General features: G+C 65.1%; 3 protein-coding genes across 7 annotated transcripts in view; all 3 read left to right on the top strand.

The window, feature by feature from the left end:
• The window catches only part of WNK3 (WNK lysine deficient protein kinase 3), a 69,972-nt gene extending 63,956 nt beyond the window's left edge, over positions 1 to 6,016 (top strand). For 4 of the 5 annotated variants that reach the window (XM_075017387.1, XM_075017389.1, XM_075017388.1 and 1 more), the window contains 2 exons: positions 1,636 to 1,838; positions 1,923 to 6,016. In XM_075017387.1, coding sequence (XP_074873488.1) covers positions 1,636 to 1,838; positions 1,923 to 2,222 — 503 coding nt within the window. In that variant the 3' untranslated portion in view covers positions 2,223 to 6,016. The remainder of the gene's footprint in view (positions 1 to 1,635; positions 1,839 to 1,922) is intronic. The other variant, XM_075017391.1, reaches the window with a different exon arrangement.
• A 1,115-nt stretch (positions 6,017 to 7,131) lies between these two features.
• On the top strand, positions 7,132 to 22,549 carry FAM120C (family with sequence similarity 120 member C). Its single transcript, XM_075017401.1, has 16 exons — positions 7,132 to 8,234; positions 9,859 to 10,105; positions 10,646 to 10,728; positions 11,019 to 11,147; positions 13,679 to 13,781; positions 14,089 to 14,174; positions 14,725 to 14,960; positions 15,763 to 16,042; positions 16,348 to 16,507; positions 16,711 to 16,960; positions 17,265 to 17,379; positions 19,626 to 19,835; positions 20,065 to 20,266; positions 20,610 to 20,748; positions 21,090 to 21,147; positions 21,761 to 22,549. The coding sequence occupies exons 1-16, from the start codon at positions 7,218 to 7,220 to the stop codon at positions 21,992 to 21,994; spliced, it is 3,549 nt and encodes a 1,182-aa protein (XP_074873502.1). The 5' UTR covers positions 7,132 to 7,217; the 3' UTR covers positions 21,995 to 22,549.
• On the top strand, positions 11,183 to 13,645 carry LOC142024589 (uncharacterized; the record flags this gene model as incomplete). Its single annotated transcript, XM_075016717.1, has 1 exon — positions 11,183 to 13,645. A coding segment is annotated over one exon (1,275 nt), but the record flags the coding sequence as incomplete, so codon positions are not given.
• Positions 22,550 to 26,213: the final 3,664 nt, after the last annotated feature.

Genomic DNA, 26,213 nt, shown 5'->3' on the forward strand with positions numbered 1-26,213 from the left:
AGCCTGGGAGGGGCAGCCCCAGCTAAGCATGAAAGTGCCTGATTAGCTGGGTTTTGTTCCCAGCTCCTCGTGTGTGTCACTCTGCCCTGCCCGGGACCCAGCCCGCTGGCTGCTGTGCAGTGCCTGTTAGCATCTATGGCTCAGGACCAGCATCTGTTGGGTGTTTTATGTGCTGTAAGAGGGGAGCTTCCTCTGGGCACAGCTGAGAGCCAAACCAGGCCCAATGGTTCCACCCGGGCTACACACAGCCCTGGGGGGTCCTGCAACGCAAGGCGCCAACCCCGGCCAGCCAGTCCCTCGCATGCTCCAGCTCTCCGTGTGCCACCCCCGGCCCCGCTTCTGCCTCCTCCTCGCACGGGGAGAAGTTCTGGGAACCACTCGCACCAATGGGCCCAGCCTGTCCCCAGGTGCATGTGGACCTCGGATCTCAGCCCAGAGCGGGCCGGGCCGTCCAGCTCCCCGTGTGCCACACCCTGTGCACCTCGGATCTCACCCCCAGAGCACACCGGGCTGCCCAGCTCCCTGTGTGCCGGCCCCGCCTCGCACGAGGAGAGGTTCTGGGAACCACTCACACCAAAGCCAAACAGGTTCTCCCAGCCCCAAAGGACACATCTCTTGGCCCATTTGGCACAAGCTTTGGTGCAAGTCTAGCACAGTGCTCGCAATAATAGTCTAGCACAGTGCTCGCAATAATAGTCTAGCACAGTGCTTGCAAAAAAAAGTTTTGCCCATTTATCCTAAAACCCAATGGGTTCCTCCTAGCTTCCCCCCATTAATCCATGGCCCAGCACCCCACTAAGCCGGCTTCTGTACAGTACGTATTAGGTGCATTACGGTACCCACTACTTCCGCCCCTATTAAGCACCTATTAGGTGCATTACGGTACCTCCCACTTCGCCTGGCCCTGGACTAGGGGTTCCTCGGTTTGTTCCCATCCACAGGCCAAGTACATTTAGTTCTGTGTGCCGAGGCCTGTGCTATGTGCACCACTCATAGGAACAGGCTGCCGGCTGTGGGCGCTCTGCTCATCCCCTGGGCCACACCTGAATCCCTCCTGGGTGGCTGCCCAAAGGCCCAGCTTACAGTGAGCACTGGCCTGGACCCCCAGCTCGGTGCTGTGCATTATCTATTACGTGTATTATAGGACCTTCTCATCCCCCAGACCTGGCCTGGGACCCCCCCGGGCTCAGCTGTTCAAACCTGGAACACAGGAGGGTCCCTGCCCCATGGGGCACTGGGACCTCACTGTCACCCATAAGTTCAGGCGGCAGGTGGTCCGGATCCTGGGGTGATGGCTCTCAAGTGGGTGTGTGGGAGAAGGGAGGGAGAGATGCATACGGGGGGATGGGAGGAGGGCTGGAGAAGAGGGGAGCAGCTGGAGCGGGGGCCGGAGGGGGAGGATGGGGCTGGGGACAGATGGAGGGGAGCGGATGGGGGTGGCCGAAGGAGCCTAGCAGGGCTGGGGCTGGCATGAAGGAACGCAGAAGGGGACAGACAGGAGCACTCATGGGGGTGGGCTAACAGATGGGCACCAGATCCCCCCGTCCCCTCCCCCTTTTCCAGTCTGTAATGCGGGGGGTGGAGGGTCTCTGTCTCCGGCGCACTCCCCATCCTTGCTCTGCCCTCTCCCCACAGAGCAGCTGTGCGTCGTCAGCGGCGCTGCCTCCTGCCAGCAGTCCCCAGCCAGCAAGAAGGGGATGTTCACCGACGACCTGCACAAGCTGGTGGACGACTGGACCAAGGAGGCGGTCGGGAACGCCCTCATCAAACCCAGCCTGAACCAGATCAAGCAGAACCAGCACCGACTGGAGGGGGACAGCTGGAGCAAAGCCTGCGAGGTGGGCAGGGCTGGAAGCCCGGACGCCTGGGTTCTCTCCCTGGCACTCCTAGCCCATCTGACTATGCTCTCTCCCTTATTTCAGAACACGTCCGTGTCCGTGGGCTACACTTCCACCTGGATTTCCTCCATTTCCCAGATCCGTGGGACTGTGCCAGCCTCCTTGCCTCCTGGACTGGCCCTTCCGGCTTTCTCCAGCATCCTGCCACCCTATGGAGTGCCCCACGCCTGCCAGTACAATGCCATGGCAGGCGGGGCTTTCCCAATGCAGTGGGCAGGTGCTCCCTCCCCACCTGTTGGACATTTCCAGACAGGGGGCAGCATGCTGGGATTCCCAGCCTCACCGGTCCCTAACCCAGCCACCATCCCTCCAGGTCCCAAATGAAGCTGGAGGCAAACAGGGTGTTGTCCGTCCTCCCCCGTTATGGCCTGCAGAGTGCGGGATTCTGCTGTGGTCGATGGCAGTCTGCCGCCAGAGGCAATTCGGCTCGACTGACGCTGACCTGTGACACGCTTCCCGTCCTCCCAAAATACTTGATTTGCTTTGATTTGCTTTTAACTGGCCTTGGAGAGCTCGGCGCCTGCTCCTGGGACCAGCTGGCTTCACAAAGAAACCTCCGTCTCGCCTGTCTGGCGGAGCGGCGATCTGCTGCCTTCCTTCAGCTGGCGGATGTGTGGGTGCGGGGTGTTTCAGGGTTGGTTTTGAAGGCGGCTGATGGCAGAAGCACCTGGAAGTCCTCTGGGTGTGAGCTGCGGCTGGGAAGCTGAAAAAGTTTGTGATGAGCATGGCTCTTTGGCCGAGTGCTGGAGGCTGGAGACAGGATGGTGGGACGTGGGGAGGGGTCCCCTCATCTCACTGATACTGCTGCTGTGCCAGGGATATCCTTGAGCTCCGTGTGCAGCCAGCAGCTGGTTCCTCGTTCCCCAGGCACACCCTTGTTTCAGCTGAGTGGCTGAGAGATGCTTCCTGTAGTTGTTTCCAGTTGAAATGAGTTCTGCTTTTGCTACTTTTGCTGCAGGCATGAATCTCCAAGTGGGGGAGTTGCTGGGTAGGGGCCATTGGAAATCTGTCCCCCTCAGTCACCTTATCTTGGTGCAGTCAGACATGGAAGTGGCTGCTCCGGGCTGTGGTGAAGTTGGCTCTTGCTCTGGCCCTGCGCTTTTTCAACTGCCCTGGATGGGGGCGGCCCACCTTTTGGCAGCCCTGGCGGCAAACAGTTTCCTGACGTAGGCACACTGCAACGGTGCCTCGGGCTCCACGCTTGAAAGGGAGCAGGTTAGAGTGAGCTCACTGAGCTCCGCTGGCTGTCGCTGCTTGCTGTGCCATGTGCTTTTCCAATGTGCCTGTCAGCCCTGGCTCGCGTCTCCACTTTCCTAAATGCCTTTGAAAATCGGCTCCTGTATCTCCTTAGAACATGTCCCTCTGCATTGTCCGGCTTTTCTCTCAAAGCTTGGGCTCTGAAATCTTAAGTGCAGGAGCCCGGGCAACACAGGCGCTAGGCTTAGCTCTGGGCAGCCCTTGAAACCGCTCATGTTGGGTGGCTCTGTTTCTTTGGCTTAGCTCTGGGCAGCCCTTGAAACTGCTCACGTTGGGTGGCTCTGTTTCTTTTGGTATTTCTTCTCTTTGCAAGCTCTCGGAGGGCCAGGGGCTGGGGGACCACAGGGCCCCTACTGGTGGCTCGCAGTGGGTGTGTTGGGAGACGCAGCTCTCAGGACAAGGTTAGTTGAGGCTAGCAGCAGTTCATTTAGTTGAGCTTTGGTTTATGTGAACTGGGGCCAGTTGTTTCTCCGTCCTGCCCACGGGCTCAGTGTCTCCAGCATGGGCACCTCTCAGCTTCACATCCGTAGCATCCTGGGAAGGCTTTGTAGCATGTGGGGTTGGGCTCGGTTTGTGCTTGGAGCAGTGACTTCCACTACACACCAAATCGCAGCCCGGTGCCCTGGAATGTTGCTGTCTGCTGGCCGTCTGCCTCCTGAGCGCCAAGCAAGTGTGGCCTTGCCAGGAGTCTGCTGGGCTTTCCCAGACCGAGCCCTCTGCCAGATCAAAGCTTTTCAGAGCAGCCAAGTGCTTCTGTACTGCCCTGAGCCCCCAAGTCAGAGCAGCTGAGAAAGGCACCCAGCTACAGCAACTCACCTGGCCTAGTTCCACCTGAATGCCCGCCCGCCCTTTCCCCTGCCTGCAGCCACTCACATTGCCTTAGACCTCCTGCGGAGAGAGAAGCTTGGTCAGACTGTGTCTGGAAAGGGACGTGTGTAGCTCACGTGCAGGAAGCACCCCGCAGGCAGGTAGCTGGCTGGGCTTGCAAGGGCGCAGGAAGCACCCCGCAGGCAGGTAGCCGCTGAGCTTGCGAGGGCGCAGGAAGCACCCCGCAGGCAGGTAGCCGCTGAGCTTGCGAGGGCGCAGGAAGCACCCCGCAGGCAGGTAGCCGCTGGGCTTGCGAGGGCGCAGGAAGCACCCCGCAGGCAGGTAGCCGCTGAGCTTGCGAGGGCGCAGGAAGCACCCCGCAGGCAGGTAGCCGGCTGGGCTTGCGAAGGCCCAGGAGAACAGTGTTTTGCATCTCGGTGCTTTGTGTTGCAGAGGCTTTTCCATGGGTTCAGAAAGCAGGACTCAGTCCGGGCAGGCCAGCGGGCTGCAATGGCTGGTTGTTTTTTCTGTTATCTGGAAATAGGAGATTCTTGGCTTTTGTTTTCCTTCCTCTTCCCAAAGCCCAGAGTTGCCAGCCAGCAGTTGGCTTGGTGTTGGAGGGGTGCCCAAGGGTTTGTCTTGCAGCCCTTAGGGTCAGGGCTGCCTCCGCTGATGGGAAGGGTTTTCCGTAGGCCCAGCCCTAGGACTTTGACTTGGTTCTGGTGGACTGATTCTGATTGATTTTAAAGCCAGACAGAAATGGGAGTGAAAGCCCAGCTTGCAGTGGCTGGCCCCATGTAGGAAGAAGGGACAGCTGAGCTGGCTGACCATGTCCACAGGAGGGGTGGGACTGGTATAACTGCTTTTTTATCGGTGGCCGACATATGTCGGCTGGTATAAAGTCCACTCCTGAGGGTGCTTTTGGCTTCGCCCCTGCGGATTTCAGCACTCACCGGCCCCCAAGCATAAGGTTTCAGCTAGTTCTTAAATAGCAGCATGGGAGGGTGTCCTAAGTTGGGGCCCGACGGCAGTCGACTGTGTATAGACCAGCCATTTGTGTCTGTTCCTAGGGCAGACCACAAGTCCTTGGAAGGCTCCAATCGCACCAGGTGTATCCTCTCTATCATGAAGTGTCTGTTCAGCACACTAGACATAGATGCTGTGAATCTGATAACAAACCAAACTCCCCTGCTCCCCATGCCAAAAGCAGTCGGCAGCCGCCTTCAGTCCTCCTTTAACGGTTTGTGTTTCTGTTTGCTGCAATGTGCCCGGGGTGCCGGGTCCCACACCGCAGTTTTCTTTTCTATCCAGCATGACTCTGAACGTTTGAAGGTGATAAATGTGAACTTTTTTTTAAGAGACTTTTTTTATTTTCCTGCTGTGAGACCCTCTTGGATGGAAGTTCACCAGGGTCGTCACCCATGGGAATGAATGTATCATTTTAATAACGGGCTGGTTTGCAGGCTGCTGAGCCTGGCACCTTTTACATTTGCTCTTGATTTTATCTACCTCATTTTTTTTTTTTTTTTTGGTGCTGTTTGAATCCAGCCTCCAATTCCTTCCGTGTTGCTTTATTTCTAGCCTGGTCTTAGACTTCAAAGTGACATTTGATCTTTCTTTTTTTAAGTTAATTATTTGGTGTTGTGAATGCATTTGCTCTCCTGAGAGGCAGCGTTTCCCTTGAAGCCGGTGGAGGAATGGAACTACGGTTAGACAGTGCAGAGTTGACTTGGGATCTTTGGTGAAGCATGTGGAAGCTGGAGTGATGATTTCCATCCCTTCCATACTGGACAAGAGCAGTAGCAACTGTGTGAAAAACTCGGCTTATGAAGAATTATTTGTGCCCTCAGTCAAGCCAGCCAACTAAGCCAACCCCCTGGCTTTGCTCAGCAGGGCAGCAATCTCAACATCCCTTGAAGGTGTTTTATTTCAAAGTTGTTAAAATGATGCATTCTGGGCTGTTTCGTTTCTGAAACCTGGCCACCTGTCCTTCATTTTACACGTTCTTACTCGGTAAAGGTGAAATGTTTGGTGAAAACTGTTAACCTAAAATACATTTGGGTTTTTGTTTTTTAAGGGGGTGCTGCTTTCTGGTGGTGGTTAATCTCTAGTTTTCTCCAGCAGCAGGACGCCTGTGTGCGTTGGGAGGGGGCACAGAGGAGGGACAACACTCAGGTGAAATTCTCTGCCTCACACCCCTTGACCCGTGTGCAGGGAGAGAGGCGGGACACAACCGAGCAAGCGGGTCGGACCCCGGCCCTCGGCTCGGAAGCGGAGGATGCATTCCGAAGGGCGCTAGAGCAGGCTGGGGAAGCAGGACTGCAAGCAATGGCCTCTCGCTGCCTGCGCCCAGCCAGGGCTGAGGCAGGGCCACGCCAGCCGCAAGGCTGTGGCGAACCAGGCGCCTTATTCTGAAAACACAGTTCTGGCAGGAGCCCCTGGCCCTTGGTGCTGCACGCACTGGCCAAGGCCAGGAGGCCAGCTTCTCCCCAGAGGATGCTGGGTAGCCGCCCTCGGCCCCGCCCCCTGCTTCCTAAAATGATGCTGGGTAACCTGACTGGGGAGGGATTCTGGGTAAGATCAGTGAGGCTCCTCCCCAGGCCAGCACAGGCGTACTGGAGGCGACTGGGAGGTGTAGGCGCAAGGGGGAGGACTACTCCCAGCGTGCTCTGCGGCTAGGGAGCCTCATGGGTAAGGCAGCTGCGGCCAGCAGTGGCCGCCGGGAGTTGTAGTCCAGGCCGGTCTATTGAACGGGGAGACTACAACTCCCACGAGCCCTTGGGAGGGACGTGACCTTAAGGCGGAAGGATGGAGGTGCTGCAGCTCCCATGAGGCCATAAGTCGCCTTGCGCAATGCGCTGGACAACGTGGTGGCGGGGCACGCACGGGCTGTCGGGAGTGGTAGTCCGTTCCCCGTGCGCCGACCCTCGGTGCTGACCGGCGCAGGACAGCGGAAGATGACTACATCTCCCATGAGCCCGCGCGAAGGCTGCCCTAAAAATGGGGCGCGGGGAGGGCTCCTCGCCCCCGCTTGGCCTGCCGGGAAGTGTAGTCGCGGCCCCGCCGCCTGCCAGTGCATTGTCACGGGCCACGTGGGGGCGAGAACCACAAGTCCCGCCGTGCCCCGCGGCCAGGGGCGGGGCCGGGGCCGCGGCCGCGGGGGCGGGGCCGGAGAAGAGGGCTACGCCATGGCGGCCGAGGCCGCCCTAGCGCGCTGGGAGCTGTGAGGGGCGGGGAGCAACCCCCCGCCCCGCCATGGGGGTCCAGGGCTTCCAGGAGTTCGTGGAGAAGCGCTGCCCGGGCGCCGTCGTGCCCGTCGACCTGCTCAAGCTGGCCCGGGCCGTGGGCGGGCGCGGGGGGCCTCCCTACTGCTGCCTGGCCGGCTACCTGCAGCCGCTGCCCGGGCCCTACCCGCTGCCTGTGGCCTCCCTCAGCCCCTCCCAGCGTGCTCCGGGGCTGGCCTCGGTCACCCGCTCCCAGCATGCTCCGGGGCTGGCAGCCCCCTCCCAGCATGCTCCGGGGCTGGCAACGGTCACCCGCTCCCAGCATGCTCCGGGGCTGGCAGCCCCCTCCCAGCATGCTCCGGGGCTGGCAACGGTCACCCGCTCCCAGCATGCCCCGGGGCTGACAGCCCCTTCCCAGCATGCTCCGGGGCTGGCCTCGGTCACCCATTCCCAGCATGCTCCGGGGCTGGCAACGGTAGCAGCTGCCTCCCAGCATGCCCCGGGGTTGGCGTCGGTCGCGCACTCCCAGCATGCCCTGGGGCTGGCATCGGTCTTGCACTCGCAGCATGCTCCTGGGCTGGCGGCCCACTCCAAGCATGCCCCAGGGCTAGCAACTGTGGAGGCCCACTCCCAGCATGCCCCGGGGCTGGCGTCGGTCACGCACTCCCAGCATGCTCCGGGGCTGACAACGGCCTGTCCGGCTCGGCTGTTGGTGGACGCGGACTCAGCCCTGCAGCGGCTATATGGAGGCTACCAGACAGACTGGGTGTGCGGCGGCCAGTGGAACGCAATGGTGGGCTACCTGGCGGCCCTTTCCCAGGCTTGTCTCTACCAAGGCGGGCTGGAGCTGGCAGTCATCTTCAATGGCGGGCTGGGCAAGGAGCGGCTTCCTGAGTGGGGCCGCAAGGCCCAGGCTGAGCGTCAGACAGCTCAGCTCATCGCTGGCCATGTGGGCAACAAGGGCACCCCGCCCCCCCGCGCCTGGTTCCTGCCCCCCGCCTGTCTGGGGCACTGTGTCCGCCTGGCCATGATCCGCTTCCGGGTCAAGGTAGGAGAGGGTGGCTGTGCCCCTGCCCCTGCTCCTGCTTCTCCTGCCTCCTGGCTCTGGCCACAGTCCCTGGGCCTGTGATGGTGCCTGTCCACGCTTGTCCCCGGTGCCCTCAGCACTGCAGCCGTACTTCCAGGCTGTGGCCCTTTTGCCCTGCGTGAGCCCTGCTCCTGCCTGGCTGAGCAGTGACGCTGATTCCTAATCCCTGTACTGCTTTTCTGTCGTCGTCTTTCTCATGCTGTTTTCTTCCCTGCGCTTTGTGGTTCCGCTTCTCCTCTTCTCTCAGCTGGCTGTACCACTTTGGTCTGCAGCTCTTCCCCAGAACTGGCTGCATCTCAGTGCTGGGCAAGCCCTCTCTGCATTGTGTTGTACGTGGCTGTTCGTCAGCCATCCCGCTCCAGAGGTGGGTCCACCTCAGTCCTTGGTGACACCTTCCCTGTAAATTTGGATTTTTCTTTGTCCATCATCAGCAGTGGCTCTTGTTGACTTTTAACGTGGGCTGCTGAGGCCCCGGTGCTTGATGTGGTAGAAACAGCTCAGGAGGAAGGGTGGCTCTGGTGCAGCTACCGAGGTGCCGCGCTACGCGTCAGGCAAAATAGAGAGCTAGGACAGAGAGAAGCTGGTAAATGGCGGCTTCTAGGGTGAGGCCGAGGCCCAAAGCGCTAGTGCCATCCGCTCTGGGGTTGGGGCAGAGGGGGATTTCCCCTGGGTTTGGCCCTGGAGCGCTCGCTGCTGGGACCCTGCATCTTGTTGTGGTGCCTGTGCTCCAGCAAAGGCGGCGAACAACTGGAGAGGACTAGGCTGGTGTAGAGGCTCCTGGAGCATAAACTTTTCGCCGCCCGAAATAGCAGGGTAGCGGGTGGGGCTTCCCAGCCTCCGAAGAGGCAGAGGTGAGAAGGAGCTGCCTTTCTTCCAAGCGAGGGCGGAGCAGCCGTCGGAGTGCAGGGGACACGACAAACGGGGATGGTGACGCTTCGAGACTGAGCAGCTCCAGTGAAGCGACTCGTTCTGCGCCCTGGCGCAGCTCTGCGTTCGGACAAGGGCTGTGATCCACTCCCATGCTTCAGGGTTTTGCCTGCCAAGGTCAGGCAGATGAGCGCCCGTCTCTGCAGTGCCAGGCGGTCGTTGGCTCCTCGGAGCGCCAGGGTGGGGCTGGGCAGCCCTGGCCCAGAGTCACATGTTGGGGAATCAGCCTGATGAGCTTCCCGTGTCCTGGCTGCCAGCTGGCCGAGTGCTCCGGCTGAGGGGCCGACACACGCGTCGTGCTGGTGGGGGGAGAGAAACCCAGCAAATGGCTGTCGGCTTCTTCTGAGTCCAGAGAAGTGTCCCTGCCGATGGGCGCCGCGGCGTGCTGCTGTGTTCTCCTTGGCGCCCGCCCGTGCACGGCGCCCCTCTTCCCTGTCTGCAAGGGGAGTTCTCCATGCTTCCTTCTGCCTTCCCCTCTATCTGCCTCCCGCCACCGCCCCCGCCTGCCTCTCCCCCCGCCTGACCCTCCCTCTGCCACCCCCGCGCTGCCTTTCCCTGTGCCTGCCCCCCACTTGGCACTGCCTGTCCTTGGCTCCATGCAGGGCCTGTTCTGTGCCCCCGGTCGCTGCTGCTGGGTGAGACCGCTTCCTCCTGGCAGGTCTTCCAGAGCCTGGAGGATCATCACCTGGAGGTGGTGTCCTTCTTCCGGGAGCGCGGCTTCCACGGGCTGCTGGCCCACGACTCGGAGTTCGCCCTGGCCAGCCTGCCCTGCTACTTCAGTGCCCACGCCCTCAAGCTGAGCTGGAATGGCAAGAGCCTCACCACCAACCAGTTCCTCATGCACCAGGTGGCCAAGCAGCTGGGCCTCGAGCTCTCCAGCTTCCCCATCTTCGCCGCCTTGCTGGGTAGGTGCAGCTGGGGCCTCGGGGGACACCCGCACAGACCCCCGGCTGGGCCAGGGCAGGGGGAGCTGTGGTGGAACACAGGGAAGCTGCTCAGTCCTGCCAGCGGGGGAGCCGTTCCCTGCTCCACAGCCAGCGACGGGCGCAGTGAATGGGGCGGGGGGACACTCTGGGCAGGGGCTCTGGTGTGGGTGCAGTTGGGGGGGTCTGTGTGCTTTGGGGGAGGTTGGGGACCCCCAGGTAGGGTCTCTGAGGTCAGCGCAGTCTCTGGTGGGGGTTGGGGACCCCCAGGTGGGGCCTCTGGTGCCCTGGGGCTGTCGGACCACTGGGCAGGGTCTCTGGGCTCAGAGAATGGGGCTCTGGGGGTTTGGGGGTTGGGGCCTGGTGTCTAGGCAGCATCACTTGGGATCTCGCCGGTGAGCGGCTCCAAGATCTGGGAGCCCCTGGGGTGGCTCTGGGCCAGGACTCGGTCGGGGTGGTGGTGGGAGCGGGAGTGGGAGCAGCTCCCAAGTGGCCTTCTGCTGACCACTCTGGCCCCCCCAGGTAATCACATCCTCCCGGACGAGGACCTGGCTGCTTTCCACTGGAGCTTGCTGGGGCCGGAGCACCCGCTGGCATCACTGAAGGTAGCGGGACGTCCCACAGCACAGCCCAGCTGGCTGGCTCGGGGCTGGGATACAATGAGTCTGCTCCGAGGTGTGGGGCTAGACTGGGGGGGCTGGGAGGCAGGACGCCTGGGTTCCCTTCCTGGCTTTGGGTGAGGCTGGGATCTCGTGGCTGGGGGAGGCTCTGGGGAGGCAGGGAGCTGGGCAGGTGTCTGTGTTTGGGGGACGTGGGACGGATGATGGGGGGCGTCTCCCAGCCCCCCGTCTGTGGGCGCATAATGCAGTGCCCCACCCGTCCCGCGTACATCCAGGTGCGAGCCCACCAGCTGGTGCTGCCCCCTTGTGACGTGGTGATCAGGGCCGTCTCGGACTATGTGAGCGCCATCAAGAACCCCTGCGATCTAGACGCTGTGGGGAGAGACGTCTTCAAACGCTCCCAGGTGAGCCAGCTGACCTGTTCTTCTGGCATGACAGGCATCGGGAGAACCTGCCGGCCGAGATCGGAGGGGGTCCCCAGGGTGCTGGGAGAACCCCACCAACCGAGATTGGAGGGGGTCCCCAGGGTGCCGGGAGAACCCGCCGGCCGAGATCGGGGGGGGTCCCCAGGGTGCTGGGAGAACCCCACCGACCGAGATTGGAGGGGGTCCCCAGGGTGCTGGGAGAACCCCGCCGGCCGAGACTGGGGGGGGTCCCCAGGGTGCTGGGAGAACCCCGCCGGCCGAGATCAGGGGGGGTCCCCAGGGTGCTGGGAGAACCCCACCGACCGAGATTGGAGGGGGTCCCCAGGGTGCCGGGAGAACCCCACCGACCGAGATTGGAGGGGGTCCCCAGGGTGCTGGGAGAACCCCGCCGGCCGAGACTGGGGGGGGTCCCCAGGGTGCTGGGAGAACCCCGCCGGCCGAGATCAGGGGGGGTCCCCAGGGTGCTGGGAGAACCCCACCGACCGAGATTGGAGGGGGTCCCCAGGGTGCTGGGAGAACCCCGCCGGCCGAGACTGGGGGGGGTCCCCAGGGTGCTGGGAGAACCCCGCCGGCCGAGATCAGGGGGGGGTCCCCAGGGTGCTGGGAGAACCCCACCGACCGAGATTGGAGGGGGTCCCCAGGGTGCTGGGAGAACCCCGCCGGCCGAGACTGGGGGGGGTCCCCAGGGTGCTGGGAGAACCCCGCCGGCCGAGATCGGGGGGGGTCCCCAGGGTGCTGGGAGAACCCCGCCGGCCGAGATCAGGGGGTCCCCCCAGGGTGCCGGGAGAACCCGCCGACCGAGATCAGGGGGGGTCCCCAGGGTGCCGGGAGAACCCCACCGACCGAGATCGGGGGGGGTCCCCAGGGTGCTGGGAGAACCCCGCCGGCTGAGATTGGAGGGGGTCCCCAGGGTGCTGGGAGAACCCCACCGACTGAGATCGGGGGGGTCCCCAGGGTGCTGGGAGAACCCCACCAGCCGAGATCAGGGGGGGTCCCCAGGGTGCTGGGAGAACCCCACCAGCCGAGATCAGGGGGGGTCCCCAGGGTGCTGGGAGAACCCGCTGGCCGAGATTGGAGGGGGTCCCCAGGGTGCTGGGAGAACCCCGCCGGCTGAGATCAGGGGGTCCCCGGTGTGCCAGGAGAACCCCGCCGGCCGAGATTGGAGGGGGTCCCCAGGGTGCTGGGAGAACCCCGCCGGCCGAGATCAGGGGGTCCCCGGTGTGCCAGGAGAACCCCGCCGGCTGAGATCGGGGGGGTCCCCAGGGTGCCGGGAGAACCCCGCTGGCTGAGATCGGGGTCCCCGGTGTGCCAGGAGAACCCCGCCGGCCGAGACTCGGGGGGGTCCCCAGGGTGCTGGGAGAACCCCGCCGGCTGAGATTGGAGGGGGTCCCCAGGGTGCAGGGAGAACCCCACCGACCGAGATTGGAGGGGGTCCCCAGGGTGCCGGAAGAACCCCGCTGGCCGAGATTGGGGGGGGTCCCCAGGGTGCTGGGAGAACCCCGCCGGCTGAGATCAGGGGGCGTTTCCAGAGTGCCGGGAGAACCCTGCTGGCCGAGATCTGGGGGGGGGCGTCTGTGATGGGGTTCAGGGGTCCCCCTGCACTGCACCCTGTCCGCTGGCAGGAGTGACTCTCACTCAGCAGGTGCAACAGGAGGTTTAGTAGGCAACATATGTCCAGTTTCTCACAGAAGCGTCAGTACGGCAGTCAGAGACAGTCCTTCCGACCCGTCCTGGGGGGAAGACCCCGAGGGGTGCCCCTCTGGGGTGTAGCTTTCCCCCCTCCTCAGGCTGGCTGCCTTCCAGCTCTCCCTTTTCCTAGCCTCTAACTGCCGCCCACGATTCAAAAACCCAGCTCGGCTCCTCCCGCCTCTTTGTTCAGGGCAGAGGTGTTACCTGCCAGTTGTAGCCCCAGGGTCATCCTTAGCCACTGGGAGCTATTCTGCTTGTCTCTCACATCCAGCCTGAGTCTCGCATTTGCACTCCCCCCGCTCCATCACAGCGTCCCCAGGGTGCCGGGAGAACCCCGCCGGCTGAGACTGGGGAGTCCCCGGTGTGCCGGGAGAACCCCGCCGTCCGAGATCGGGGGGATTTCCGGGGTGCTGGGAGAACCCCACCAGCTGAGATCAGGGGGGTCCCTGGGGTGCCGGGAGAACCCCGCTGTCCGAGATCGGGGGGATTTCCGGGGTGCCGGGAGAACCCCACTGTCCGAGATCGGGGGGATTTCCGGGGTGCTGGGAGAACCCTGCCAGCCAAGATTGGGGGGTCCCTGATAATCGGTGCCTTGAGCTCGCTGACCGAGTTGGCACTTGGTGGGCCATGGGACCCTCTCCGACCACATCTGGGGCTCTGGGGGGACCGAGGGGCAGCCCCCGGGCTGGCACCACGTCTGTGTCGCTGGGGCTGAGCCAGGCCAAGTCGCGGGGCTGGATCGCTGGCGGGAGGGTCTTGAGGACGCAGCGGCTGTCCTGGCCCCCCTGAGCTCCCCGGCCCCACCGGGCTCTGCTCCCCAGTCCAGGACGGAGGATAAAATCGCGCGTTTCAAGAAGGCCGTGGACTATTACTCGGTGGCAGCCAAGATGCCCCCAGCTCCTGTGGGCCCGGCTTCCTTCATCTGTGAGTATGGGGTGGGACAGGGGGGAGCCCCAGGCCCCACTTCCCACAGTGTCCCCTGCTGTAACCCACTAGCCCCCACCCCCCTCCCAGAGCTGGGAGACCCCCCCAGGGGGCCTGGCTCCCCCCCGCCCAACTACTAGGCCCCACTCCCCGGGGGGCCTGGCTCCCCCCCACCTCTGCTTCAACCACTGGGCCCCACTCCCTGGGGGGCCTGGCTCCCCCCTGCCCCAACCACTGGGCCCCACTGCTCTCCTGTGCTGCGTGCTGGTGCTGGGAGAGCTGGCACAAGCCCTGCTCTGTGTCTCAGTGCCAGGCTATGGACCCAACCACGTGGGAGGAGCAGCCCCCATGCAGCGCAGCCCAGTGGGATCCCTCCCCACGGGGAAGCCGATGGTAGGTTCCAATCCCTGTGGGGGCAGGGTTGGGGGGGGCTGTGCCATCTGGGGCTTAGCGAGGGGGGAGCCAGGCCGACGGCTGGGGCTCACGGGTCCCTAGGAGGGGGGTGGAGGCTAGTGGGTGGGGGGGCTGTGCCAGGCGGGGGTGCTCTGGGGCACAGCTGGGGGTGAACTGCTTAGAGATGGGGCTTGTGGCCAACGCCCAGCGTCCTCCGCTCTAACGCCCCCCAGTCCTAGCCCACCAGCGGGAGCCCCCCCCAGCCACCCCTGGGGGGCTGGTCCCATTGCGCTGGCGGGAGCCCCCCCCAGCCATCCCCGTGGGACTGGTCCCAGCACTGCTGTGCCCCACGCGGGCGGGAACCCCCCAGTGATGCTGGTTCAGACGGGTGTGGGGCCTAGTGGTTAGAGTGGGGGAGGTGGTGGCAGCCAGGACACCGGGGTGCTGTCTCCAGCTGCAGGAGAGGAGCAGGGCCCAGTGGTTAGAGCAGGAGGAAACCCAGGAGAGGGATCTGCCGCCCTTAGCCCATTTCTGTCTGCCTCCCGCTCAGCTGGGGCCAAAGACGCAGGGCCAGCCAGCGGCCCCCTCCCTGCCCCCAGGCCCTGGCACCAGCCTCCTCTTCGCGCCCCCCCTCCTGGGAGATGGGGATTTCAGCAGCTGGGCCGGCACCTACGTCAAGTTCCCCCCGCCCCACCGGGGCCCAGAGCCTTCCCCTGCCTCTAAGCTGCCTTCCTCCTCCTCCTCTTCCTCGTCGTCCGGCGAAGAGCGTGGCAGGCACAGCGCCAAGTGAGTGCGGCTAGCGGGAGCCAGGACTCCTGGGTTCTCCCCAGCGCTGGGAGGGAGGTGGGGGCCGGTGGGTAGAGCAGGGGGCCGGGAGCCAGGATGCCTGGGTTCTCCCCGGCTCTGGGAGGGAGGTGGGGGCCGGTGGGTAGAGCAGGGGGCCGGGAGCCAGGACTCCTGGGTTCTCCCCAGCGCTGGGAGGGAGGTGGGGGCCGGTGGGTAGAGCAGGGGGCCGGGAGCCAGGACTCCTGGGTTCTCCCCAGCTCTGGGAGGGAGGTGGGGGCCGGTGGGTAGAGCAGGGGGCCGGGAGCCAGGACTCCTGGGTTCTCCCTGGCGCTGGGAGGGGGGTGGGGGCCGGTGGGTAGAGCAGGGGACCAGAAACCAGGATGCCTGGGTTCTCCCCAGCTCTGGGAGGGAGGTGGGGGCCGGTGGGTAGAGCAGGGGGCCGGGAGCCAGGACTCCTGGGTTCTCCCCAGCGCTGGGAGGGAGGTGGGGGCCGGTGGGTAGAGCAGGGGACCAGAAACCAGGATGCCTGGGTTCTCCCCAGCTCTGGGAGGGAGGTGGGGGCCGGTGGGTAGAGCAGGGGGCCGGGAGCCAGGACTCCTGGGTTCTCCCTGGCGCTGGGAGGGGGGTGGGGGCTGGTGGATAAAGTGGGGAGCCGGGAGCCAGGACTCCTGGGTTCTCCCCAGCGCTGGGAGGGAGGTGGGGGCCGGTGGGTAGAGCAGGGGGCCGGGAGCCAGGACTCCTGGGTTCTCCCTGGCGCTGGGAGGTGCGTGATTTGTCACCTCCTTCCACGTCTCCTCCCCAGCCACGTGTCTGAGGCGCTGCAGCCCGAGTGCGGCTGGGAGGAGCCTGGTGCCGGAAAGCTGGGCCACGGCTGGGGGCAAGCAGGGGACTCTGGCGACACCAATGGGCCCCTGGCTAGGCCGGAGGCGTCCATCCCCTCCCTGCTCTCCATGGCCACCCGCAACCACATGGACATAACCACCCCCCCGCTGCCCCCGGTCGCCCCCGAGGTGCTGCGGGTGGCTGAGCACCGGCATCGCCGTGGCCTCATGTACCCCTGCATTTACCACGTGCTGACCAAGGTGAGAACGGTGCCAGGTGGGGGCCGGGTTCTGGCTTCTCTGACGGGAGTGGGAACTAGTGGTTAGAGCTGAGAGGCCGTGGAGGAGAGAGGTCTGGGGGCTGAAACTTGTGATGCTAGAAAGGGGTTCTCTCCTGGTTCGGGGGGCGGGGGGGGGCTGTGGGTGGCCGGACTCCTGGGTTCTTTCCCTGGCTGGGGGGGGCTGGGCGGCTGGACTCCTGGGTTCTCTCCCTGGCTGCCGGGTGTGAAGGGGCTGAGCGGCCGGACTCCTGGGTTCTCAGCCCCTCTCCGGCGGTTCGGGCTCAGGGCGAGATCAAACTCCCGGTGTGCATCGAGGACGAGGCTAATGCTGAGCTGCCCCCGGCTGCCGTCCTCTTCCGTGCCGCCCGCCAGCACATCTACGGCGTGCTGTTCAGCGTGGCTGAGAGCCAGCGCCGGGCTGAGCGCCGCCGCATCCCCCGGGCAGGTAGGGCCTGCGGGCCACCGGGGGGAATGGGGTCTAGTGGTTAGAGCTAGTGCCTGGCCGGCCGGCCCCAAGACAGGTGGGACCTGCAGGCCGCGGGGGGTGGGGGTATCTGCTGGTTAGTGCAGCGGAGCTGGACATGGGGGTTCTTTGCCCAGCTCCCTGAACCTGAACCTGAGCCTGGCGCGCTCTCCTCTGGCCCCCAGTGCCTCCGGTGATCGTCAAGGAGTGGGCGGCCTACAAGGGCAAGTCCCCGCAGACGCCGGAGCTGGTCTCGGCCTTGGCCTTCCGTGAGTGGAGCTGCCCCAACCTGCGGCGGCTGTGGCTGGGGAAGGCGGCGGACGACAGGAGCCGGCGCATGAGGGCCTTCCTGGCCTGCCTGCGGGCCGACACGCCCGGCATGCTGAACCCCGCCAGCGTGCCCACCCACCTGCTCCTGATGTGCTGTGTGCTGCGGTGAGTGGGCCGGGGGCCCTCGGGGACCACCAGCACCTGGCGGGGGAGCAGCCGGCCTGCCAGGCCACGAGTGGCTCTTTCCCAGCCCCTGCCCTCCCCTGCCCTAACTACTAGACCGCACTCCCCTGCCAGATCTGGGGAGAGGGCCCAGGAGTCCTGGCTCTGCACACCCTGCTGTGACCATTAGCTCCTGCTGCCATCTGCCAGAGCCCGGCGCACCCGGGAGCGCTGGTTCCACGCCCCCACTGTCCCGCCGGCGCTGGGGAGAGCTGCTCCTGCCTCACGGCCCTTGCTGCGTTTCCAGGTACATGGTGCAGTGGCCAGGCGGCAGAGTTCTTCACAGGCACGAGCTGGACGTCTTCCTGGCTCAGGCAGTTTCCCCTCAGCTCTACGAGCCGGACCGTCTCCAGCAGCTGAAGGTAGGGGCTGGCCTGGGGCGCACGCCCCCAGCTCCTCTCACCCGGCTTTGCTGTGGGCATAGCCCCTGGCTCTCCGGCCCTGTCCTGCTCCTGCCCGGCTCTGGCCCGACGCCCTGGGCGGAAGTGCTGGCGGCTCGCAGGGCAGGGGGAGAACGCAGAGGGGCTCCCCCTGCGCAGCTCCGTCTGGGGCGCCCGCCCCAGCAGTGCGGCACCCACAGGAGCCCCAGGTCTGTGGTGGGGGGAGGGCGCCCGCCACGTCGAGTGAGGCACAGGAGAAAAGTGGCTGGTGTTGGCCGGCGCCCAGCCCAGCTCAGCCGCGTACAGGCCCCAGGCTGGTGCTCGCTGCAGCTGGGGCGCAGACCCAGTGGGGTGGCTGGGGACCTCGGAGCCCCTGGCAGAGCCGCCCCACCCAGCAGCTGGTTTGGTATCTGTTGGAGAGCACCTGTTCCTGCGCTCCCCCTTCAGCTCAGCTCTTGGCCCCCCAGGCTGCTTTGGTGCCCACGAGCTCGTTGTGATAGACAGCTGCTGGTTCCTCCCCCAGTGTCTCGCTGTGCACCCCCTTCGCCCGCGGTAACGGGGGTACGCGGCCATCCGGCGCCCCCTTCGCCCGCGGTAACGGGGGTACGCGGCCATCCGGCGCCCCCTTCGCCTGCGGTAATGGGGGTACGCGGCCATCCGGCGCCCCCTTCGCCCGCGGTAACGGGGGTACGCGGCCATCCGGCGCCCCCTTCGCCCGCGGTAACGGGGGTACGCGGCCATCCGGCGCCCCCTTCGCCCGCGGTAACGGGGGTACGCGGCCATCCGGCGCCCCCTTCGCCCGCGGTAACGGGGGTACGCGGCCATCCGGCGCCCCCTTCGCCCGCGGTAACGGGGGTACGCGGCCATCCGGCGCCCCCTTCACCTGCGGTAATGGGGGTACGCGGCCATCCGGCGCCCCCTTCGCCTGCGGTAATGGGGGTATGCAGCTGTAATGGGGCTGAGGGGTCCGCCAGCACCGCCCCCCGGCCTCAGGCAGGAGCGACTCTGCGCAGGGGCTGGAAGAGGAAGTTTATCAGAGGACAGAGCTGCAGCGCAGAGCCCGTCCTTCCAAGCCCTCCTGGGGAGGGGAGAGGAGCCCGAGGGGTGCCCTGCTGGGGTTAGCCCCCCTCTGCACAGGCTGGCTCCTTCCAACTGCCGCCTCGCTCGGCTCCCCCCTGCTCTGTGCTCAGGGCAGAGGTGTTACCTGCCCGCTCGGGTACAGCCCCAGCCCCAGCCGGGGGGAGCTGCTCAGCCTGTCACACGCCCCTCCAGCCTGACTCCCGCACCCACCCCCACACCGTCACAGCAGCCATCCCGGGACCTGGTCTGGCGCCTCCCCAGCAGAGCTGGCAGTGTTCCCCCTTGTCGCGGGGTAACGGGGGCGCGGCCCAGCCTGGTCCCTCCCTAGGTCGGCTGGGGATGGCCTGGTTCCTCCCACGCAGCAGGGGCCTGTCCCTAGCACAGACCAGGGCAGCTGCAGACAGAACGTCCAGTGAGTTGAGCCGACGCCTCCCTCGTGGGCGCACTGGTTCAAACCCCCGCGCCTGAGCTGGACGCCGCAGACAGGTCAATTGTTACAGCCTTTCTTAAGCTTCAGCCTTGCCCTACGCAAGCTCTAACTGAACCTGGGGTTTATGCTCTCGGGGCGCTGCCTCAGTGGCTGTGATCTGAGCCCTCCGGGTCCACCCTCACCTCCCAAGGGTCGTCAGCGCCTGGGGTGCAGGAGACCGGAGTCCTCAGCCGTGGCTCAGCTCGGCGCCTTCGCCAAAGAACAGCCACGTGCTGCCCCATTTGACTCTGCTGGCGTCTCCGAAGTGCAGTGGTGTGAGGCAGCCGGGTGCCATGGCGTTCCCTGCCGCCGTGGGGCTGAGTTTTACCAGGACAATAACGTTCGGCGTGTTAGAGGTTTTGTACCTCGGGGCACATTGTGGGTAAAATGCAGCCAAGGCTGGCGAGAACTGGCCCTGGAGCTGTTCGGGAGAAAAGGGAACGGTAACAGGGTGTAGTGGTTAGATTGAGGGGGTGCCACCCCCAGCTTCGGGGTTCTCTGCCCCGTTCTCACTGGAGAATACAGTGGAAGGGCTTCTTTACTTGCTGATCTGCTCTATTTCTCAGCTGCCAAACGAGCACCCCCATGCACTGTTATGTGCAGCTGTTCCCCAGCTGCCCCACCCCAGAGTTGGCTGCATCCCTCCCCCATTAAAGAGCTGGGAACGGTTTCCTTGCAGATTGAGAAGCTGGATGCCCGGGGTGTGCAGCTGGCAGCCCTCTTCATGAGCGGAGTAGACACAGCGCTGTTTGCCAACGATGCCTGCGGGCAGCCGGTGCCCTGGGAACACTGCTGCCCCTGGATCTACTTTGATGGAAAACTCTTCCAGAGCAAGCTCATCAAAGCCACTCGGGACAGGGCCCCCCTCATTGACCTGTGCGACGGGCAGGTACGGGGCAGGACATGGCCCTCTCTCCCCGGCTCTGGGAGGGGAGTGTGGCCTTGTGGTTAGAGCGGGGGCTGGGAGCCAGGACTCCTGGGTTCTCTCCCTGTCTCGCAGGGGAGTGAGGGTGGGGCTGGAGCAGCTGTTCTTGGTGGTCTAGGAGTAGAGGGCCTGACGGTTCTGCTGTGGGGCAGCCCGTGGGGGACGGCGTCATGCGGGTTGGTTTCCTCCCCAGACGGAGCAGGCAGCCAAGGTGGAGAGAATGAGACAGAGCATCCTGGAGGGTGTGAACCTCAACCACCAGGCCCCACCCCCTCTCCTGCCACCTCCTCCCTTCGTGTCCGCCATGGCCACACCCTTCTATCCCACGCCTGTCTGCCCCCGCACTGCCAGCTCTGGGCCGCCGCTGCCCCCTGGGAGGAGCAGAGGGTTCACAGGTGAGATTGTCCTGTCCCCTGATCCGAGGTCCCACCCTTGTTCTGGGGCTTCGCTCACCGCTGGGTATTGGTGTGAGTGGTGGGATCTCCTGGTGGCTGGCTTGTGGGCGTGTTTTGGGCAGGGGTTGTGGGGCCTCTTCTGCTCCCCTCGCTGCTGCACAGGGGTGGGGTTTGGGGGCTGGTGGGGTGCCCCAGAGCAGAGGCAACAGGACAGCAGATCAACTCAGTCTCTTGGCAGAGCTTGTTTCTGACCTGAGATCTGATGTCCTGCTAGTCACAGATCTTCTGGGGCCCGGACGGGGCCCTGGTGTCACTCGCCCCCATCCCCTGGCTCGTTTCCTAGGTCTTCACCCCATCCCACCCCAGGGGGGCAAACTGGAGATCGCAGGCATGGTTGTCGGCCAGTGGGCAGGCAGCAAGCCCTCGCGGGGACGGGGCTCCTTCGGGATGCAGGTGGTGTCTGTCGGGGGCCCGGGGAAGGGGTAAGTACCACAGCACAGCTGAGGGGCGGACTCCAGAGGCTGGGCTAGCAGCGGGGGGACCACCGCTCTCCCCTTGGGTCGTCTCTGCTCTGGGTGAGCCGTTTTTGTGTGGCGGTATGTGCAGCTGGTTCCTAGCAACCCACCCCAGATGCAGCTGCACCGTAGCCCACAGCCATCATGCTCTGCAATTAATGGAATCGTATGACCGCTGTTCTTTAGCCTCCTTAACGTCACTCTGTTATTAGGCCTGTTAGTTAATTCCCCTTCTCGTGGGGGGAGTTCAAGAGGAACCCTGCAGCTAGCTAATGAGTGTTATTGTTCTCCACTGGGCTCCATCCCAGACGCAGCCGAGATGGATCTGGAAAACTCCCCAAAGGAAACAAGAAACTTAACAAACAGGTATGCGTGTCTGTCTGCCTGTCCCTCACCTAGCTAGCCTAGGCCCTCCCTCCCCCCGGGTTGGGGCCATTAGCAGAGCTCGTTACTGACGGCCAAGAGCTAGGCTATGTTCTGTATGCTGCTGGTCTTCGTAATGTGCTTCTCTGGTTGTGTCATCTGCCTCGGGAACAAGTTTTGGGAATCAGGGCTCAGAACACCCAGTTGTTCCTCAGCAATCCCACCCCAGAGGTGGCTGCATCTCGGCACTGGGCGAGCCATCATTGTGCAGCGTTCTGTGTGGCTGTTCCCCACTGATCCTGCCCCAGAGGTGGCTGCATCTCGGCACTGGGCGAGCCATTGCTATGTAGCATTCTGTGTGGCTGTTCCCCAGCGATCCTGCCCCAGAGGTGGCTGCATCTCAGCACTGAGTGAGCCACCCCTGTGCAGCGTTCTGCACAGCTGTTACCCACTGATGCAGCCCTCTCTGGGGCGGGATCTCGGCACTGGGTGAGCCAATCCTGTGCAGCGTTCTGCACGGCTGTTCCCCACTGATCCCGCCCCAGAGGTGGCTGCATCACAGAGCCAGATGCACAGGGTGGGATTCCAGGGGGCGTCTGATTGTTTCTGTCTGCAGGGCCCTTTGGAAGGAGCAGCCAAAGCAGCAGAGTTGCAGAGCGGGCGGTCCCCGCTGCAGGTGAACGGGGGCGAGGAGTCGGGGGCCCACCCCTGCCCTGCAGCCCCATCACAATGTGCCTTAGCCAGAGACACTGACCCCTGCAGCAAGCAGCACTGCGGGCAGCCAGCCCAGGAGGGGGCACGCAGCCCCGAGGCCAAGCTGCCCAGCCCGGCTCTGCAGGAGGAGGAGTGACGGGACGCTGGGGGTGGGGCCGTGGCTGAGTGCGAAGCGCTGTGAGCGCTTGGGCCCCTCCTCAGGGGACGGTCCAGGTCTCCAGCGCCTCAGTGCATCGTGGAGGATCGCTCCCGTCTTCAAGGGATGGGCCCTTTCGCAGTGCCAGGGCAGGGTGGGAGGATGGGGACCCGGCTCTCTGCCCCTCGCTGCAGCCAGCGCCGCGACAGCGTCTGTTTGCTTCTGTGTTCGTATCTGCGGGGGAGCTGGTCTGTACCCTAGCGGTGCCGCTAGCCGCGGGCCCGGGCGGGGAGCGGTGCCTTTGCAAGGGGCAGCCGGTGTGGATCTGGGGCAGTCGTGGGGTCGCTCCTGGGCTGGGAGGGCCGGAACGCCCTGGCGCCTGCTGCCAGCTGAGAACCGCACACTCGTGCCTCCTGCTGCTCCGGGTGGGGCCCCAGGAGCTGCAGGTGGGGAGGGGCTGCTGACCCCCCCCACGTCACTGGGGGGCCCATGTTTCCCCCCAGGGCGTGTGCAGGGGGAGGTGCCAGTGTGGTGGGTGGGGAGGGGCTGACGACCCCCCACACGTCACTGGGGGGCCTGTGTGTCCCCCCGGTATTGGGTGTTGGGGCCCAGTCTGCCAGCTCGCGTTGTGTAGAGAGAAGTTGTACGTAGAGTCAGTTGTGTAGCGAGCCCAGGGCCTGGGGAAGGGGGCCAGACCCCACAGCCCCAGCTCCAGCACTGTGTGCCGGGGGGGGGCAGGGGTTTTGTGGCCCCAGGCTGTGGTGCGTTGGGAGAGGCGGATCTTGGAGCTGGGCTCCCCGGCAGCACAGTTGGGCTGGGGCTGGCCCTGGGTGTGCTCCCAGCTGCCCCGATCCTGGCAGAGCGCCCAGCAGGGGCGGGAGATGGGCCAGGCCAGGCCATCGCCCTGGCCCTGAGCCCTTCCCACCACCGGCAGCGCTCGCGCTGTGCACTCGGAAGCCGGCACTGCAGCGCGGTGACCTGCCTGAGGCGACCTCGAGGGGCTGCCCGGGCTGCGACCGCTGGCGGATGAGTGTCGCTGCGACCGAGAGGCCTGGCCAGGGCCGCGATTGCAAAGGGGTGCGGGGGCCTGGAGCTGCCCTCGCTTTCACTGCGGGGACACCCCCGTTTGGGGTGGGGTGGACGGGCACTCAGCCTTTTTCAGGCCTTGCTCTCAGCCGGCGCTGCAAACCCAGAGCGGCCTGTGCGGCCGGGCCGTGGGCACTTGCAGAGCCCTTTCCTCCGGCGGGGACGGCCTGAGCGCACCCCCGGGAGGAGGCACAGGCCAGGCGCCCAGGGCTAAGCAGGGCCCAGTTCTGGGGCGGGGGGTGAGGAGCAGAGACAGCTCCCCATGGAAGCAGCTCATTCCCCAGTTCCTGGGGCTGCCATGCTGGGAGCTTCTTCCCCGGGGATGTGAGCGAAGCAGAACCCGCCAAGCTCAGCGCCCTGCCTGGCTGGGCTGGGCTGGGCTGGGCCCCTCGGGGCTGGGTCGCACAGAGCCCCTGGTAGCTTTGCACTGATCGTCAGATCGGAGCCTCCATGGGGCTTTGAGCGGCGAAGGCGGGCGGCAGCAGAGGCCCCTTCTCGGCACTGGAAAACTGGGCCAGTTTCTCGCCTGAGCCACGCTGGCTTCGAGCGCTTGGGTCCCAGCCACGCTGCCTGGTGAGGGGTCCCGAGAGGGCAGCTGCTGGTGCTCCAGGGCTAGGGGGGCCCAGCCAGCCAGGGGTTGCTCACCACCCCACCACAGTGAAAGCTGCTCATTGCAAATGGCTGCTCGGGGTCCTGTCTTCAGCTGGGGCTGGGCCAGCTGCATGGGGGATGTGGGGCTGTCCAAGCAGAGTCGTGTGCAGGGCACGCCTCGCTGGAGCACCCGCGCCGGAGGGAAGCCAGGCCAGTCTCCATCCCGGTCTGAGCCGTGGGGCGGGGGGGCAGACCTCGCCGGCAGCGGTTGCTGGCCTCGTCTGCTGGACGTCGAGCAGCGGCTCGTTTGGATGGGTCTGGAGCGTAGCGGAGGCTCGGGGGTGGTGCAGCTTTCTGCTGCCCTGGCTGTGCGACGAGCAGGGAGCACGTCAGTCGGCGAGTCCTACAGCTGGGTCTGGCCCCATGGACCCAACAGAGCCATGGCGCATTGACCACAGCTGGGTCTGGCCCCGCTGTCTGCGCTGGAGCCCCAGCCCACGGTGTGCAAGGGGGTCAGGCCCGTTCCAGCTCTGGCTGCGTTTGAGGCAGGCCGCTGACGGGACAGCAAGGGCCCTATCCTCCGGGAGCCGCTGGGCCCACGGCTGAAGCCTGCTGCTCTGGCTGGCCCCATCTGTCCCAGCGATGCCGGGTCAAGCACTCAGTGCCGGCTATGGGCGCCAGCCAAGGCCACACGCGAGAGGCTCTGCAGACACCAGGCCAGCCGGCCTGCCCTGCCCTGGGCCCGTGTGCACGGCCGGGGCCCTCCCCACTGGGTGTACGACTGCCGCCACCCAGGGAGAGAACACGGGCCGGAGCCAGGCCGGCCAATGCCAAGTACCACGGCGCAGCAGGTGGGCAGGAGGAGCCGGCCTTGAACTCGTGCTGTTCCGCCAGCCGCACGTGGGGCAGCGAGGAACCGCAGCAGCCAGGCCTGGGCTCCGCTGGGGTCAGGGGGCTGCCTGGTGATGGCCTGGCCTGGCTGTGCTGCAGGGGCGAGCCCCTCGGGTTCCTGCCGCTGTTCCCAACTCAGTTGTGTTGGGATTAACCCCACCGCCCCACAGAAGTCCGGTTACTTCTCTCCCCTCCCCTCCCCGCTGCCTCTGGCTGCTCTTGCTGGGCTAGAACCTCGGCACTCGTGAGGTTGATGCTACGCGACCCCCCCCACCAATGCTGCTGCTGCATCCAGCTTCTGCGGGGCTGGGACTGGCCCTCTTCTGTGCCCCACCCGGAAATGCTTGTCGTGCTAGGACGCAGGTGGGGATTGGTGCGGGGGTGCTCACCCCCCAAGCGTGTCACTGAGTGGAGCAGAGCCCCGTCCTCACTCGCAGCCTGCCCGTCTGCTGGGCTTTATTTCGGGGGAGGGGTTATTCCCAGAAGCCCCCAGCTGGGTTTTTAAAGCTCCTGCCACCTTAACCCTGCATCGCAGCCCCAGCCCCTGCCTGCGCCCACCCCACCACTTGCTCCCAAGTTTAACCACGTCAGGTGGGAGGGGCTGGCGGTGTGGGGAGAACGGCGGTGGTGGGCCGGGGGGCGAGTTCGGGTGGATGGGGGCACACGGCACGGTCACCTGTGATCACGGCGAGAGACGTACAGCACGTAATAAAAGTCTATTCTTTTAGTAACCCCTGGCTGCCAGGGACTGGTCTGATCTGCAGCGGGGGGGGGGCCTGACTTCAGGTTCTCTGTCTGATGCTGGGGGGGTTAGAGCAGGGACCGGACTCCTGGATTCTCTGCCCAGGGGCTGGGAGGTAGAGCTGGGGGGAGCTGGCGCCCCAACTCCTGTTCCCTGCCTGGCTCACGGGGAGTGGGAGAAAGTGGTTTGGGGCCCGGACTCCCGGGTTCTCTGTCTGATGGGGGGGGAGGTTGGGGGGTCCCCTGACTCCTGGGTTCTCTGTGTCACTCGGGGGGGGGGGCGGACTCCCGGGTTCTCTGTCTGATGGGGGGGAGGTTGGGGGGTCCCCTGACTCCTGGGTTCTCTGTGTCACTCGGGGGGGGGGGCGGACTCCCGGGTTCTCTGTCTGATGGGGGGGAGGTTGGGGGGTCCCCTGACTCCTGGGTTCTCTGTGTCACTCGGGGGGGGGGGGGCGGACTCCCGGGTTCTCTGTCTGACGGGGGGGGTTGGGGGGGTCCCCGGACGCCTGGGTTCTCTGTGTGACTCGGGGGGGAGGGAGGTTGGGGGCCCCCGGACTCCTGGGTTCCAGCTCCGCTCCCAGAGGCCAGCGCTCCTGCCCCTCCCAAGGTGGTGACCTGAGAGTTCACCGGCCCCGGGTGTACACGCCACTCCCAAGATGGCGGCGGATCGGCGACCACTCAAATGAGCGCGCCTCGGCCGCATCCAAGATGGCGGGTCCCTCCGGCTGCGCCCCCACATTGGCTGTCCAGCCTCTGCCACTCCCGAGATGGCCGCCGGGGCGGGACTGCCCCTCTGCACATGGCCGCCGCCACGCCAAAGATGGCTGCCGCGCCACCCGCCACTCTCAAGATGGCGCCGCGGCCCCGCCCTGTGTTTTGAATAAACTTTATTGGGAGGCTGGACTCGGAA

The sequence above is a fragment of the Carettochelys insculpta genome, chromosome 22 (assembly GCF_033958435.1).
Source record: "Carettochelys insculpta isolate YL-2023 chromosome 22, ASM3395843v1, whole genome shotgun sequence".
Lineage (NCBI taxonomy): Eukaryota > Metazoa > Chordata > Testudines > Carettochelyidae > Carettochelys > Carettochelys insculpta.

Excerpts from the sequence above, each read along its gene's own strand:
- FAM120C (XM_075017401.1), top strand. The coding sequence starts at position 7,218 with ATGGGGGTCCAGGGCTTCCAGGAGTTCGTGGAGAAGCGCTGCCCGGGC. Across the intron at positions 13,782-14,088 it reads GGGCCCGGCTTCCTTCATCT|TGCCAGGCTATGGACCCAAC; the intron begins GTGAGTATGGGG and ends TCTGTGTCTCAG. Across the intron at positions 19,836-20,064 it reads TTGACCTGTGCGACGGGCAG|ACGGAGCAGGCAGCCAAGGT; the intron begins GTACGGGGCAGG and ends TTTCCTCCCCAG.